General features: G+C 41.8%; 1 protein-coding gene across 4 annotated transcripts in view; it reads left to right on the top strand.

Moving 5' to 3' along the window:
* LOC135104913 (B-cell receptor-associated protein 31-like) overlaps positions 1–14,799 on the top strand; it is a 30,267-nt gene extending 15,468 nt beyond the window's left edge. For all 4 annotated transcript variants that reach the window (XM_064012661.1, XM_064012662.1, XM_064012663.1 and 1 more), the window contains exons 4-7: positions 1,680–1,836; positions 3,692–3,882; positions 4,266–4,447; positions 14,228–14,799. In XM_064012661.1, coding sequence (XP_063868731.1) covers positions 1,680–1,836; positions 3,692–3,882; positions 4,266–4,417 — 500 coding nt within the window. In that variant the 3' untranslated portion in view covers positions 4,418–4,447; positions 14,228–14,799. The remainder of the gene's footprint in view (positions 1–1,679; positions 1,837–3,691; positions 3,883–4,265; positions 4,448–14,227) is intronic.
* Positions 14,800–17,903: the final 3,104 nt, after the last annotated feature.

The following is a 17,903-nucleotide window of genomic DNA, read 5'->3' as shown; positions in this document are numbered from 1 at the left end:
AATAGGAGGGACCCCATCAAGTCCATAAGCCTTCTGAGGATTTAGGCCAGCAAGGGCATGGAAAACATCATTGTGAAGAATTTTAATAGGTAGCATGAAGGAGTCAGAGAGTGGAGGAGAGGGAGGAAAAGTCCTGAATTGTCCAAGGTAGAAATAAAGGAGGGAAAGAAGAGACGTTTTTGGCTAGGTGTCAGAAGTCATGAGGGGAATTGGATCTTGAAAGATTTTTGACACTATTAATGAAGGAGTTTTTGGCTATTTGGAGAACAGACTTGGCATGATTCCAAGCAGAGATATAAAGTGCATGAGATTCTGGTGATGGAAGGCTCAAATACTTTTTGTGGGCCACCTCTCTATCACGTATAGCATGAGAACAGGCTGTGTTAAACCAAGGTGTGGAAGGTTTAGGTTGAGAAAAAGAGTGAGGAATGTATGCCTCCATGCCAGACACTATTACTTCTGTTATGCGCTTGGCACACAGAGATGGGTCTCTGCCACGGAAGCAGTAGTCATTCCAAGGAAAATCAGCAAAATATTTCCTCGGGTCACTCCAGCTAGCAGAGGCAAAATGCCACAGGCGCCTCCACAAAGGGGGATCCTGAGGAGGGATTGGAGCAGTAGGACAAGATACAGATATGAAATTGTGATCCGAGGAGCCCAAGAGAGAAGATAGGGTAACACCATAAGCTGCTCTTGTGCCCAGGCTCTTGAATCTTTTGAGTTTTCCACCATCTGGCTACGACTACAGAGTCACTCCCAAACTAAATTTATCTGTGCAGAATACCTCTCACCTAACTCCTCTGACTATAAGAAACTCTTTGACTACTTAACTTCAAAAGTGGAGCACATTCTGACCCTCTTCCCTTTTACAGAGATTTCCATTCTATGAGACTTCAATGTTCACCACCAGCTTTGGCTGTCCTCTCCCTTCACTGACCATCCTGATGAACTAGCCTTTAACTTTCCTATCCTCTGATCTAGAGCAATTAGTGCAACATCCTACTTGTATTCCTGACCATCTTGGAGACCTTTTCCTAACCTCTAATATATATATATATATATATATATATATATATATATATATATATATATATATATATATATATATATATATATATATATATATATACACAGTCAGAGGAGTTAGGTGAGAGGTATTCTGCACAGATAAATTCAGTTTGGGAGTGACTGTAGTCATAGCCAGATGGTGGAAAACTCAAAAGATTCAAGAGCCTGGGCACAAGAGCAGGTTAAGTTGTTGCGCACATAGACGCAATATGTGTGTGTGTGTGTGTGTGTGTGTGTGTGTGTGTGTGTGTGTGTGTGTGTGTGTGTGTGTGTGTGTGTGTGTGTGTGTGTGTGTGTGTGTGTGTGTGTGTGTGTATATATATATATATATATATATATATATATATATATATATATATATATATATATATATATATATATATATATATATATATATATATATATATAATGTGTGTGTGTGTGTGTGTGTGTGTGTGTGTGTGTGTGTGTGTGTGTGTGTGTGTGTGTGTGTGTGTAATTTCTTTCCCCACATAAAGTACTGCAATTTGATCGTATGACCTTACTGAATTTCTCATACACAATGTACATTAAGGACACACTTAATGAAAGCATTATATCTTGTAGGTTTCATCAGTGTGTTCCATTCACAGATGCCATCAGAGAGATGAGGAAGTATGGTGGGGAGCTTGCAGAACAGAGTCGGGGAGACCACGGCCACCACTTGGATGCTGAGATGCAGGCTCACATGAGACTCTTCAGGGCACAGCGAAATTTCTACATCTCTGGTTTCTCTCTCTTCCTCTGGGTGTGAGTACCAGCATTACTTAATTTCTTTCATCCATATATCTATATCTTATGATGCCATTGATCCCTCATTCGTCTCAAGGGACCTCCCTCAGTAGGGTACCTATTACAGAAAGATCTTTGTCTCTTACCTTCATTAAATTGCTCTTACATTTCTTTCTGTTATCTTTGTCTTTCTCTTCTCCAAAATCCTTTCATACACCTTACCTCTAAGTGTTATCCCTTGCAGCACTTTATTCACCCTCCTCCTCTATGTTTCTTTGTAATCACAAAATAATTCCTCACTAGCTTTTCTTCCAAAGTTCCTCTCGAGTCCTGATCTTTGTTTCTGCTTCAACAGGAACCTGACACATGAAAATTCAAGATCTTGGTCTCCCTTCAACATCTTATCCATTTCTACTTAGTCTATCAGTTTTAATATTCCCTCTTTGCCAAAGTGTATCTGTGGATCTTGTGTTGAAAGGATGTGTTTGCTAAGAACAAACCTCCTCTCTCCTCTAATGCCCTCCATTCTCATTTACTCCATCCACACCTCACTAATCAAGCAAGGTTGTTTTCACTAAACTTTTCTTCATGAAAAATTGTAGGCCATATAATAACATATAAATATTTGCCATATAAGTGAACATATGAAGTGTTGCACATAGAAAGGGAGTCATGTGCCACCCTTGGCCAGACTCAGTTTATTGTATATAACACTATTTTCATCCTTCTTCTATCCATTGGTAGTGGATGTGACTCCCTTGCACCATTGGAAGTAAGGTAAAAAGTCCCTACAAAAATGTGTTCTCTCGCTCCTATTGACATCCCATGCCTGCAGCCCAGGAATGTGGGCAGACCTTAGGTGGCAGAGTAGGGAGGGTATGACAGGGAGGTGACATCGAGCCAGTCAGCCAATCAGCAGACAGTCCTGCACCACGCCAATCAGCTGGCTAGTAAAGCAAGTGACTCACAACAGAAGCCCTTTACACAAGGTTTTGTGATAGATTGCTCTCTGTGACGCTACCAATTTTTTGGGTATAGCAACGGATTTATGTCATTGTATGGCATAACACTATTGAAAAATAGTGCAACAATGTCTGGCCATCATTCTGGTGAGGCCAGTCCCATGCCTGGCCCATCAGGAAGAGTGAGTAGAGATGTTGGTGTAAACTTTGTGTGAGGCTTTTCCTCACTGATTTTTGTGAATTTCCTACTTGCTTTAGCGATGATGATGATGATGATGATCCAGATTATGTAGCTGTAGGAAGCAATAGTGATTCTAATGATGTAAGTAGTGTAGGTAATAATAGTCTAGTACAAGGTGGTGGTGGTGGTGGTGGTGGTGGTGGTGGTAGTGGCACTGGTGGAGGTGATGTGTCACGTGTGTTTCATGAAAAAAAAGGTACAAACGAGTAAGGCAGTTTGAAAGCTGGGGTGCCAGAAATACTAAAATATTAAACCATAATTCTGTCAGAAAATGGTTTAAAGTGTAGGCACTAAAAAAAAGTGGCACTGAATCATATTTGTTATAAGCCTTATTTCAAAAAAGAATTAACAAGATAGCTTGAAAATAATTGAGTTACACACATTTGAATGTTGCCAAACTTTGATGCCATTTTCTGTTTTTTTTTTTTTTTTGATCACTCCCTTTCTATGCATGGCACTTTATATATAATAGGTTTATAGTTGTATGATAGGTCACTAGTTGTATTGCATGTATAATTATGTGATGTTTTCATTCTTGTAACAGGATTTTTATCTCCTTGCTGGGAAGGATACTATGATTTGTTGGATTTGTGATGATTTGCTTCTCATTCTTATATTGTCTCTAAAAAGAGAAAACATATACCTTAATTGATTTGTGTGCTTTTGGCAGGGTGCTGCAGCGTCTGGCCACCCTCATCTCTCGGCTGGCTGTCACTATGGCTGACAGTGAAGCTGCCATGAAGCAGGCCAAGAGTGCCTCTGATGCTGCTGCTCAGCTGCTCAAGCAGGAAAAAGTGGAGCAGGAGGAAGACCAACAGAAAGAAGCCAATGTCTCAAATGAAATCAAAGAGCTGAAGGAAGGTGATGAAAAGCTTTCATGTATGGATCATTATATTTGCTATGGCATGCATTGACCTCATTTTGAGCCGGAATTAAGCATTCATTGCACACCCCATTCATTTTCTCTTGGAATTTGCTGACTTTGCAAATACTTTAAGATGGAATGAAAGGCAATGGTCAGTGTTCCAAGTAGTTGAAGTAAGTTACTTGAGAAATTGCTGTTAATTGTGGAGGATGGAGGCTGAAAATTATGGAAGTGTGTATAATATATTCAGCATGTGTAACTATGTGAACTGTAAAAATGTTCTTTGTGCCTGCAAAATGCACAAACCTGTGGTTTATTATGTAAATAAAGAACCTGTTAAAAGTTGATTTAAGTGTATATTAACATCCTATTCTTCCAGATAAGAAACGCTTGGAGGCAGAGCGTGATGCAGCATTGAAGCAAGCTTCTGCTGTGAGCCGAGAGTATGACCGCCTGATGGAGGAACATGCTGATTTACAAGCAAAGCTGAAGAAGGCTGAAGGTGTGGTAGAATCAAAGAAGGATGATTAAGCTCTCCAACTGCTGAGATCATAAAAAATGGTAAGTGTTTTTGTGAAATACCTTCAGTGTAGATTATCCAGTGAAACACCCTTCTTTGGGACAACCATTGTTTAAACAAGGGACAAGGCCATGTGCAGCTTGGGGAGCAGTCAGAAATCACATATTGTCATTTCTGAAGAACTGGGAGCCTAGCAATTTCTAAAAATGAATGATGACTGATCCTTGGTTTCTGCATCATACCTACACTCAAAACTCCTCACTAGTAATCATGGTGTTCAGGTAGTACACTATGACATGTCCTCCACAGTATAAAGGTGGAGCACTTGTTGTTGATATGAAAATGGCTTAAGGACAAATTCTGCATATTACCAAGTAATTCATTGTAATGGTTTGTACAGAACAACTACTGGTATCACTCATCTCACTGCCTTCAGCAATCTCTTGGATGGTGAACTGACAATATTGCATGATCAAATTGCATTTTTGTCACTGATATGAATTTTGGGTTGTTGATGGCCAACCATAACACTATGGCTGGCTGAAAGTCAGGCATCTATAAAGAAATTAATTTACTCACCATAGCATCATTGTTAAAAGTCTGCTCAGTTTGTAAAACTTCAAAGTATCATGCATATGGAGTAAGGTCTTCTGTCTCTCAACTGTTATAGATTGTAAGAGTAATAGAGTTAGATTTTTTAACAGACCTTATATGAATGAAAGATGTGGTGGATGCAAGAAGGTGACTTGTGAAACGGGAAGACAGAGTGCTGGAGTATTTGAGAGAAAGGACTGAGTGAACAGCTAATGAATTTGAACTTAAAAAGGTGTATAAAATGCAGATTTCTGTCGGTCCTCATTGAGGAGTTGCTAGGAACTAATGTTGAGACTTAAAAGATCATCCAAGAATTTGGAAAAAGAAACAACACTAGTGCTGGTGCCCACTAAAGAAGGCAATTGTATAGTTCTAAAAAAGGGAAAAACATTTGTTCTAAGTATATTCTAAAATTTTAAAGTAGTCTTTCATATGGGGTTGTAGAAAAACTGCTTCACACAATACCTGTTTCTTCAACTTAGCATTATATACTTCCTTTATTATCCAGCTCATCCTTCCCACATTTAAATTCAACTCCATTCATATTCTTCAGATCAGTGTTGTCATGGCAACACTGGTGACCTGGTAACCATCTGCCATTCCAAGCATCCTCATTCCTTTCTTGATGACTGCCATGTCAGCATTGCTCTCCTTGCTATTGTTACCCACCCATCTTCACTACGTTTTGTTTGTGATTATGTCTTCCCTGGGCCTTCCTGATGAGTTTGCCTGTTCTACAAGCTCTTCACCTGCTCAGAATGGTGGAACAAGTGCTATTCTCAAAATAGAGGTGAGGGAGGCAGCCGGCTCACCACCTATCCTCTCCCTCAGTCTTTCTTCCAGCTCTTTGGCTTCATCTCTGGGCCCCCACAATCCCAAGAGCACCTGCTCTACTCCAGGCTGCAGACTGGTGATTGGTAGTGCTGCCAAGGATCCTAATATTGTGTGCATTACTTGCCATGGGGGCATTTGTGACATTGACAGCTGGTGCACCAAGTGTGGGAAGTGGGATAGTGAGCTTATTTCTGGAGCTTTCAAGCATCAGCTCAGCCTCCAACATAAGTGTGACTCCTGTTCCCATAGAAAGGGAGCCACAGATTCTCCAGTTCAGGCTTGGTTTTTCTGTGTTCCTCCTGTTACTACCTGTGAGGAAGTATCACAAGGTTGTCTCAGATGATGACGTGTCACACAGTGTTTTTGGTGGAGCTGACAGATTTGGTGTTGGTCACTTCCCTCTGGTAAGTCACAGCTCTTTGCTGAATTTTCAGAGTTCTTTGGTTTTTCTGGCAGACGATAACATGTCACCTTTCAATAGATGATTAGTGAGTTAGTATCTCAGGGATTTAAGTCCCAACTAGCAACTAACTCATCATCTCTTCATTCACACTCTGTGCCTTCTGCTCAAGGTACAGCAGAGTCTGTGACCAGCCTCCCATCTGACCACAGCACTGAGCAGTGTGGAGACACTCTCAAGCCAAGATATTGGAGAAGGACAGCTGGGGATGAGTCATATTCTTCCTGTCCTAGTTGAGGGCAGGAAAGGTCATCTCTGCCAACTGTTACCTGTAAAGTTAAAACAGTCTCAACGTAAGGTCGGGGAAAGTATGTTTCTTCTTTCCTGTTCAGACATTCCTTTGTGTTATGACTATGACATGACTGGGCATTGTCCACCTGATCCACCCACTCGTCCACTGGCCCAGCGTGAGGGCCAGGCTGTGGGTGCATTGTACACAGATACCATGGCTAAGGAGTTAACTCAGCTCACACAGCCAAGGGGTGTTCATGCATCTGCTTTGTGCTTGCACCCCACATCCATGTCATATACTGGGATGATTTTTTCCTGAGCTGCTCTTCACCACCTCAGGTGCCAGCTTACTGTCAGCCACACCTTAATGCACGTGGATGCATAAAGGCACGTTCACACTTGGCAGTTTGCTGTTGAATTGCCACCCGCCATAAGCTGGCAATACCTGGCAATAAATCCTCCCAGCTGGATGTAAGTTCACACAGGCGGCTAGGAAAGGGTGCCTGGTTGGTGGGAAATGAATATAAACAAACAGCAACTCAGCAAAATGTCTTCCTCCAGTGACAATGCTGGAGTGATAGCTGCATTTCTTTTGGCGTACTGGAAGATAAAACAGAAAAGAAAATGCCTATAGACATGTCCCTGGCTGAGTAGGAGAGAAGGGAGTGTCTGCCACTCTTTTGCCTGAGTTGAGCATGGAAGACCCAGAAACCATGAGACAATGGATATGCTTCAACAGGGAACAGTCTTATGGTCTTCTGCAGCTTTTGACTCCCCTTATTGAGAAGGAAGATACCCATATGAGGGATGCAGTGACACCTTGTGAATGCCCGACATGCAGTGTTATCTAGCAACAGGTAAGGAAGAGCAATCGGTAATTATTAAGAACTTGGCTCCTTCTATACCGGTTACTACTCAAATATATATATATATATATATATATATATATATATATATATATATATATATATATATATATATATATATATATATATATATATATATATATATATATATATATATATATTATAGTTAAGCATAGTATATTTTATATATATATATATATATACGAGGTGTGTCATTAAAGGTCCAGGACTGGTGCCACACAAGTTTTATTTCACATCCAGGCTACAAACTATAGGTTATCTCCTTCGAAGTAATCCCCCTGGCACCGCATGCACTTGTCCATCCTTCTCTGCCAGGCTTGCATGCACTGCTGGAAGGATTCTTGCGGGATGCTCCTCAGCTCCGTCGTCACGGCCTTTTTGATGTCGTCCGCATCATCAAAACGGGTCCCCTTCATGACCTCCTTGAGCTTGGGGAAGAGGAAGAAGTCGCACGGAGCGAGGTCAGGTGAGTAGGGCGGTTGCTCCAGCACGGCGATGTTCTTCTTGGCCAAGAACTCTCTGATGCTCAGGGCATTGTGAGCAGGCGCATTGTCGTGGTGAAGCAGCCACGAGTTGCCCTGCCACAACTCCCGCCTCTTCTCGCGCACTGCACGAAGCAGACGCCGCAGTACTTCTTTGTACACATGTTGGTTGACTGTCTGGCCCTGTGGCAAGAACTCGCAGTGGACGATGCCCCTCACATCGAAGAAAGCGATCAACATGACCTTGAAGCTGGACCTGGACTGCCTTGCTTTCTTCGGCCGTGGCGACGCCGGACTCTTCCATTGAAGGCTCTGGCGTTTGGTCTCCGGGTCGTACTCAAATACCCAGGACTCATCGCCGGTGATGACTCTCCTGAGCAAGTCTGGTTCAGTTTCCAGACGCTCGAGGATGTCCTGACACACCTGCATGCGTCGTCCCTTCTGGTCATCGTTCAGGAGTCTCGGCACCATCTTCGCACAGACTTTCCGCATGCCCAGATCTTCAGTGATAATCTTCCACACGCTGTTGTGGTTCATGCCAAGCTCATCTGCGATCTTTCGAACAGTCAACCGACGATCGTCACGCACCATCTGCTTGACACGCTCAACATTGGCCTCATTCCTGCTCGTTGAGGGTCTTCCACTCCTGGGGTCATCTTCCACGTCCTCCCGGCCCTCTTTGAACCTCTTGCACCACTCAAAAACACGTGAGCGTGACATTGTCTCATCCCCGTACACTTTTTGCAGCATACCCAGTGCTTCTGACGGCGTTTTCCCCAACTGCACCAAAAACTTCAAGTTTGTTCGCTGTTCAGCGCTCATTGTTAAACGACCTGCAACAGAGGACATGATTTTAAAAGCACGTAAGAAAAAGATTAGTGACTGTAGAGGGTTGGGAGCGCAGTTGTATACTCCAGAAGGATTACTTTGAAGGGGAAATATGGTGGTTTGTGGCTTGGGTTTGAAATTCATCTTTTAGGACACCAGTCCTGGAACTTTAATGACACACCTCGTATATATATATATATATATATATATATATATATATATATATATATATATATATATATATATATATATATATATATATATATATATATATATATATATATATATATATATAATGTTATGATCGCTCACTAGCTTCAGCATTAACTTTTCTGCCTGCAGACACCACATCTTCCATAACTCTTCATAAAGACAAGATGTAAAGAAAGCAGTGGGTGGCTGGACAAGACCAACCTTTCGGTCTTGTTGGCATGGCTGGCAATTCCAGCTGCCAGGCACCAAAAGTCCAGTAGACATGCCAACACGGCTTTCAGCGGCTGGCAATTCAGCAGCAAATTGCCAAGTGTGAACCCACTTTAACTCATATCACAAGCCACAACGTCATCCACAGTCCTAGTGTCTCACTGTATCCCATGTGTGAACCCTCAGGTCACCTGGTCACATTGGGGGTCGCATCCCATCATTCCCCAGGTTCATGGACACCTGTGTCACTGTTGGATTCTTCTAAGCTGGTCAGTCAGTTTTTAGGGTGACCTTTCCACATCCACACTCATACTGACCTCTCTACCCTACTTTCTGGTGCTCAACACAACACTACCCAACACTGGCCTCAGCCAGACACCAACACTAGGGCTACTCCTGTTATGTTAGCATTGGTTTTGGATGTGCCATCTTCGTTGGCCCTCCACTCTGTCTTCCCATTGGACTCCTTGGACAAAGATGAGGCTCAGATTACTAAACACCCAACAGACTTGGATGTTCCTCTCCCAGACTTCTTGAAGATGGTGGAACTTGTCATTTCTTGTTTTCCTGAAGCAGAAGGACATTGTGTGGAGACAGCCTGGGTGGACCCATCATGTGTACTTAGATGACATGAAACTTCCCATGCTCCAAGGTTCATACAGGCAAGACCACTGAAGCTGCCTTGAATGCTCTGCTGAAGGCTGTTGAAGGTTCCAGGCCTTCATTCATCAGTTGCTCATCCTGCAGATACCTGTGTACTTATGCAGTGAGTGGTCATGAGGAGGCAGGTAAGGCAGCTGAGCTTAACTGACTTGGCCATCTCCCTTACTCACATGGGGAAGGAACCACAGGTTTCCATCCAGCATGTGGACATGGCCAGGCTAGAAGGTGTCTTCGCCAGGATGAAGGAGGCACAGAACTTCTTGTTTTGGATCCTGGGCACCTTTTACTATCTGTTCAAGTTCACTTCAGCTCTTGATACCGTGGCCTTAGCGGATCAACTTTCAGATTGCCACTGCAGAGCAGAGCTTTCAGATTGCCACTGCATTAGCTAACATGAAGGCATTGCACAGGGAGGTCTATCTATCACATCATCCACCATCATTCAAGACAGCTACCAGTCCTCAATAGACTCTGGACTCCTCTTCACTGAAGATAAGGTCAAGGAAGCCCTGGAAAGGGCAGACAATGCAGCTTAATTGACTTTCATCAGGTGGTGGCCAAGGTCCTTGGTAAGCCGCACCCTTCTCTGGGTATGCCCTTAGTGGAATGTAACCCTAAGCCTTCTACTTCAGGGAACTCCTTTCCCAGCCAACAGCAGCTCCTCTTCCTCACAAGTCTTGAGTTGAACCAGGTACCTCATCCACTTCCAGAAAAGGGAAAAGGCAAATTTTTTTTTTGGCAGTGATTGCACCAACCCCACCTTCAAAGGTGGCAGTCTGCTTCACTTTGAATCTGGATGAGTGGAAAGCTATAGGAGCAGAGGATTGGATGTTCACCATTCTGAAGGATGGTTACTGAATCCCATTTGTCACATGTTCACCTCTGCATGGAGACCCGGTGGATTTTGGAACTTAATCACCTGGTTCTGAAAAAAAAAAAAAAAAAAAAAAACCTTGGATGCAGAAGGGTTTCTTCATCTGTATCTTCATGGTTACCAAGGCCACTAGGGGGTTCTGCCCAGTTATAGACCTGTCAGGTACATCCATAAAATGAAGTTCCCCAATAGAGACAGTATGGATGGTTCTCACAGCGATTCACAAGAAAGACTGGATGGTTTCATTGGATCCGAAAGATGCTTACTTTCAGGTGCTGATCCATCTGGAAAATCGTAAATACCTTTGTTTCCCTTGGCAGGGCTGTCCATATCAGTTCTGTGTCTTTTGCTTCAGCCAGTCCACTACTCAGCAAGTGTATGCAAGGATGATGGTGTCAATTTCAGTAGCTTTACATCAGAAGGGAGTTTGTCTTCTACTTGGATGATTGGCTCTTCCTAGCATCCTCCAAGCAAGAAGCACACCATGGTACCAAAGTCCTCCTGCATCTGTGCTCCAGATTTGGTGTGATGGTCAACTGGGAGAAATCAGACCTCTCTCCCACTCAGATCAAGAACTTTTTTGGAGATGGAGATGCATTCTCTTTTGAAGACTTCTGATCAGGGCATGCCTAGACAATAGGCAACTTTCTACAGTTGATCAAGACCTTCTTGTGGTTCCCCATGCCAGGGATTGGTTGGTATTGTTGGGCTGTATTCACTTAGTGCATGGCAGGCACTACAGGATGAGGAGCCTACAGCTCCACCTGTCCTGTGCTTAGAACAGACAGTTGCAGGATGACCAGCTTTCAGTATCATGAACCATGGACTTTTGTTTTGGCCTTTGATGGTTGGACAATGCTAGCCTCTGGTCAGGCCAGTCACTGCAGGCAGCATCTCCAGATCTATGCCTGTACACAGACTCTTCCTCTAACAGGTGGGGGGCTTCAGTCCTTTATGTGACAATGAGTGGTCTCTGGTCTGCTCCAGAGACAACACTTCACATCAACATTCTGGAGCTCCAAGTGATAAGACTGGGTCTTCAACATTTTATGGAACTAGTTTGGGGTCGGACATTGGCGGTATTCTCCAACATTGTGACTGCACTGGTTTATCCAGCTGGGAAAGAGGAACCTGGTCTTCTCTGCTCAACATGGAGGCTCAGCAGATACTGGAATGGATGGAGGACAATTCAGTGCAGCTTTTCACCCAGTTTGTCTGGTTTTTTCCAATCATCCTCACAGACTGTCTCAGCAGAAACAAGTTATCCCCATGGAGTGGACCCTGCACCAGGAGATGGGCAGCACACTGTGGAAGGTGTAAGGTTGCCCATTGGTAGACCTGTTTGCCACCAGGCTCAGCTTCAGACTGGACCTTTATTTCCCTGTTCCAGGACTCCATGGCAATAGCAACTGACACCTTTCTATACAGCTGAGACCACCAGGAGCTGTATGCTTTTGCACTTTTCCCTTGTGTGAGGAAGGCCCTCAATAAACTGGGACTCCCAAGGAACCACACTCATCCTAATAGCCCCATTCTGGTCTCAGATGGAGTGGTTTTTAGACTTAATTCAGGCAATAATTGACACTCCTCAGTGCCTTCCACCATGACTAGACATCATGCACCAGCCACATATCCACCATTTACATCACTCTCTCCACGTGCTTCCTCTAGTTGTGTGGAGACTGTCAGGTGTTGCTTTGTCACAGGGGCTATTCAAGACAAGTTGCACAGTTCTTGGCTAAAGCTAGATGTCATTCCACAACTATGAACTATCAGTATTTTTGGAATTGGTATCATCAGTGTATAGGAAGTGTGGTCACACAGCCCCTCCAGCCAAAAGTTTGTGGATTTCCTCCTGTACTTGAGACAATGGTGTTCTTTGTCAGTTTCAGTCATCAGAGGGTATAAAACAATGCTGAAAAGTGTCCTTGTTTACAAAGAATTCAACCTGTCAGATGACCCAGTTCTCTGTGACATTGTCAAGGCCTGTGGTAGACATGCTGAGGACAATCTAAAGGATTCTTTCTAGGAATGTGGATGTGGTCCTGAAGGTCATTCATATTTTGAATTTGAGCACCTCATTCATGCCTCCCAGAGGGATTTGACAAAGAAAAACATTTTTCTGGTATCTCCCACAACAGCTAGGAGAGTTGGTGAGCTCCAAGCTCTCTCCAACCTGAATTAATAGCCAAAACTGGGACAGACTCAAACTTTCACAAGAATTCAAGCTCTGGAGCCTAGCTTTCCTTTGTTGGTCCTGAAGATGAGTAACATCTTTTGTGTCCTGTTGGAGTACTAGCTTTGTACTAATGCATGATATCTGCTCTTTCTTGCTCCAGGCATCTCTTGTCAATTAGGGACCAATGGAAATCTCTCAGGGCATACAAGTCTCAGTCTGAGGATCTCTGTCTATTACTCAAGATGAGGGTTCATAATATCTGAGGCATCACCACTTTCCTTCTCCTGTGGAGAAACAAATCTATTTCTTCAATTTTGGATGTGGAAGATCCCTTCACTCCTTACCAACCATTACCTGAAGGACTTCCAATAGAGTGACTTCTTTGCTATGGGCCCATTTGTAGTGGCCACTGACTTTGTTGCTTGAGGTCCCCATAGCAGTTGTCACTCCTTCAGAGTACAGTGACTCTTCCCCTTTAATTCAGTGTATCATAGGCATTCAGTGTGAAGTCCTAGGTGGGACTACCACTCCCCATTTCCTCACTGCTGTCAGGACCTACACTAGTGAGTTGGTCACTCACCCTTAATGTGGACACTCACCTTCTTTCTCCACTTAGAGAGCATGATCCTTCCTTTTAATGTGGGAATCTGCTTAGTAGAAAAAATTAATACTGTTTGAAACAAATCCCTTGTCTAATCTTAAAAGGGATTTTTTCACTGGTCTGTTTCTTCTGCTCAAACCCTCCCAGTCTCCCAGTCTCTGAGACAGCAGGTGGGTACTAGGTTGCCAGTGTTGCCATGACAAAACTGACCTACAAAATATGAATGGAGTTAAATTTAAGTGTGGGAAGGATGAGTTGGGTAATAAAAAGAAGCATGTAATGCTAACTACAAGAACAGGTGAGTGAAAAAAAAAACCCTTTCAGAATTAAAAAAGGAAATTCTCAAGATGTACAAGTGAAAGGAAAAAAAAGTAAGCAGAAATTTGTATTGAGAAGCCACTGAAGTAGAGAGATATACATTTCATAAATTCAGAAGAGCAGTAACTATGAACATAGAAATAGAGGATAGGTGGATGCAAATTTGTAATGGAATGTGCAACATTGGACACATTTGATTAAAAGGATGTTGATGTTACAATGTTCTATTACCTGTTTGGAAGAACTTAGTGATTTTAACCACCAAACTTGGTGGGAGCAGAGAGCAAGCAGTCTTATCATTCTGTTGGTGTGTAGTTTTGTTTATCATTCCGTCATGGGTTATGTCATGTTTTGCTTGTCAGAAACCTTATTTGTAGACATGAATGGCTGTTGTGGCTACACCACTGCCTATAAATCTTTATTTTTCCTTGACTTCTATTTTTCCAGATGCCACAGAGGGAGTGCTGTCTGAGCTTAGAGTGTTCCAGTTTACTCAAGAACAAGCAGCAGCTTCAAGCAGTGTATTGCAATTTCAAGCAACATGAAATTTCTTTTACATGCTTTGGGAAGAGATCTGGTTTTCGTAAATTATTTTGGAAACTCATACTTGTCTCATCTCTTCAGCTTCAAGAATAACCAGAGAATGAGTGGACTGTAGTGTCAGCAGACTTAAAGGATAATTATATTTATTTGACCATGTGCATCCTATGTATGCATCACATGTTTGAGCTGAATAAATAACAGAGTTTTCTATCCAAAAGGTTGTAATTTACTGCTGTTCTACACCACTTTCACCATGACTACTCTCATACCTTGGTTGTGTGAAGAAGTTATTGTGGCTTGATATGGTTTGGAAATAATAAACCAAAAGTAACAGTTCTTTGAGTGTTGGGTTGTATTGATTTTGAGGTATGTATTGTGAAATGGTGTTTATCATTTTATTCAGTATATTTAGAATAAATCAGTATGAAATTCAGTGTATACAAATTGCAGATTTAGTAAAATGTGAAATACAGTAATTATAATTTATTTTAATCTTATCCCAAGTCATAGGTAATCCTGCTCAGGGTTCTTTGAAATTCAGGAGTGTAAGACGTTGTATACAAACTTTTGATGCCCTATCCAACTCAGAAGAATTTATGTGGGATCAGTACTTAAGTGTGTTATGTGGCCATCACTTTTACTTCTCTTACCCAAGGCTTCCAAATTTTACAAAGGAAGAAGGAAGATACATAGGTTGTCACTTCTGGGCAACGAGTTATAGATCAGTCATCATATGAACATTTTGTTCATTTTTTTAGTAATGATCTGTGTGAGCATTTTGTTTATATTTAGTATTGCTTTGTGTGTGTCTTTGTGAACACACTTCCTCCTCAAAAGATGGCATTGCATCAGTCATACAGCCATGAAATATTAAAGCTCCAAAGCTGCAGCCATACAGCAGGTAGCTTGATAAGCTGTAAAGTCATTAAGGGTGACTTGTATAAACATGAAACATGCCTTTGTATTGAAGCAAAATACACTGTTAACATTTAAGGAAGAATTCAAAGTGTTACTCACCAGAGTTACATAAAGAACCAATATCCTACCCTGCTAATATACCACTTCACTTGCAGTGTTTATTTATTTTCTCATACATGCATGCAGACATGCAGTTATTAACCTCTGCTTTATGCCTTTTATGTAACCCTTTCAAGTGTGTCAGTACTTCAGCAACAGTAAAGTTTGGTGTTGGATTGTTTGATAATAAACTATAAAAAAACTCCATGTACTTAACTTTCCAAACACTGATGTATTAAATAACTATTGTCATCTATCAGTGAAATGCATATTGGAAATTATAAATCATTCTAATTACCTGAAAAGTAAAAATGGTTTTCCAGTAAGAGGAGAGAGGGAATTTTATATATATATATATATATATATATATATATATATATATATATATATATATATATATATATATATATATATATATATATATATATGAGGTGAATAGGACACGTCAATAATGTTGTCCTCCTTGTCTTCTGACTGTTTTAAATGACCTGCTGATGCATATATCTAATAGCTCATTTGGGTAAGGAGTACAGAATTAATGTCTCAACTGACTAAGTGGGAACACAGATATCAATTACTCAAAAAGGAAATTATTAAAAACAACCCTGGGAATTATTTTTGCCCCTGCAACTAAATTTTTCTACATTCATTGATTGATTTTACTAATGGGATAATAGATCCCAAAGTGGTATAGCAAGGGAGAGGAAAGAGGGAATTAAATGTTATTAGGGCAACTTGCAAGCGAGAGAATGTGCTGGCATGGTGCAGGGCAGACAAAACCCATCATGCCTCGTGATGCCACTCCCCACTCACCTCCCCTCTGTCTCACAGGTGCCTTGAATTTAAAGTTGTAATAGTGTGTGACTACATATATGTGTTAGGAAAGATAGTGACAATAAATTGAGGGTGAAGTGAAGTGTGATAAAGTAATTATAAGTGAAATAATGATATGTATGTGTTGGTGTCCCTCACAGTGACAGACAAAGCCGCGCTGTGCCTCATGATGTGACTCCCCACTCACCTTCCCTCTATCTTACAGGATGTAATGTTTTAGATGAGTGTATTTCTCTGAACCACGTTAAAGGATAGTGTTAAGGGAAGTAATGCCTTGTAAAGGCCAGTGTGCATTTAATGGTCGAGTGTGGTTAGGGCAGTATGTGTATGAGATGTAAGATGGTGGATATGGTAATGCTGTGCTGTAAGTGATGGCCAGTCAGTGAACCATACCACTTACCTGTGCTAATTTGTGGGAGTGGGAGGGGGAGATTTCCCATATAACTATGATATCATGGTATCAGGATGTATAATTGTGAGTGACGGTCTGTGGACCGCCATTTTTTTTTTTTTTTTTTTTTTGCCTGGGGGAGGGAAATAGGTCCATAATTTGGGGCTTTAGTGGGCAGGATTGCCTGCCAGTTAGGTGAAAGTGTGTGGAGAAATTTTGGATATTAAGTTTTCTCTGTTCTTGTTCCCTTAAGTTCATGTGAATTAAATTGTGAATTAGTTATGGTGAAATAATAACGGAATAAATTTTGTTTGTTTTGTGAGGTGAGCCATTATCCTTCCTCCCAGTTGCACCCACCCATTTTGTAAAAAAAAAAGAAAGAAAAAGATAAACTATACCTATAAATTCATTACTCTGAAGAGACATCAATGCCTGAAAAAAATAAGGGTAATGCTACCAAGTTTGCCTACATTCAACCTGTTCCTAAAAAGGGTGACTGTTCTAATTCCTCAAACTGCCGTCCTATTGCTTTAATTTTCTGCCTATCTAAAATTTTTTAATCTATCCTCAACAGGAAGATTCTTAAACATCTATCACTTCACAGCCTTCTATCTGATCGCCAGTATGGGTTCCGTCAAGGCCGCTCTACTGGTGATCTTCTGGCTTTCCTTACTGAGTCTTGGTCATCCTCTTTTAGAGATTTTGGTGAAACTTTTGCTGTTGCCTTGGACATATCAAAAGCTTTTGATAGAGTCTGGCACAAAGCTTTGATTTCCAAACTACCCTCCTACGGTTTCTATCCTTCTCTCTGTAACTTCATCTCAAGTTTCCTTTCTGACCGTTCTATTGCTGCTGTGGTAGACGGTCACTGTTCTTCTCCTAAATCTATTAACAGTGGTGTTCCTCAGGGTTCTGTCCTGTCACCCACTCTCTTCTTATTATTCATTAATGATCTTCTAAACCAAACTTCTTGTCCTATCCACTCCTACGCTGATGATACCACCCTGCACTTTTTCACGTCTTTTCATAGACGTCCAACCCTTCAGGAGGTAAACATATCACGCAGGGAAGCCACAGAACGCTTGACTTCTGATCTTTCTAAAATTCCTGATTGGGGCAGAGCAAACTTGGTATTGTTCAGTGCCTCAAAAACTCAATTCTTCCATCTATCAACTCGACACAACCTTCCAGACAACTATCCCCTCGTCTTCAATGTCACTCAACTGTCCCCCTCTTCTACACTGAACATCCTCGGTCTGTCCTTTACTTATAATCTGAACTGGAAACTTCACATCTCATCTCTAGCTAAAACAGCTTCTATGAAGTTGGGCGTTCTGA

This window comes from Scylla paramamosain, chromosome 11, assembly GCF_035594125.1.
Source record: "Scylla paramamosain isolate STU-SP2022 chromosome 11, ASM3559412v1, whole genome shotgun sequence".
Taxonomy (NCBI): Eukaryota; Metazoa; Arthropoda; class Malacostraca; order Decapoda; family Portunidae; genus Scylla; species Scylla paramamosain.
The sequence above is the reverse complement of the archived record's forward strand: the minus strand, read 5'-3'. Positions and strand labels throughout refer to the sequence as shown.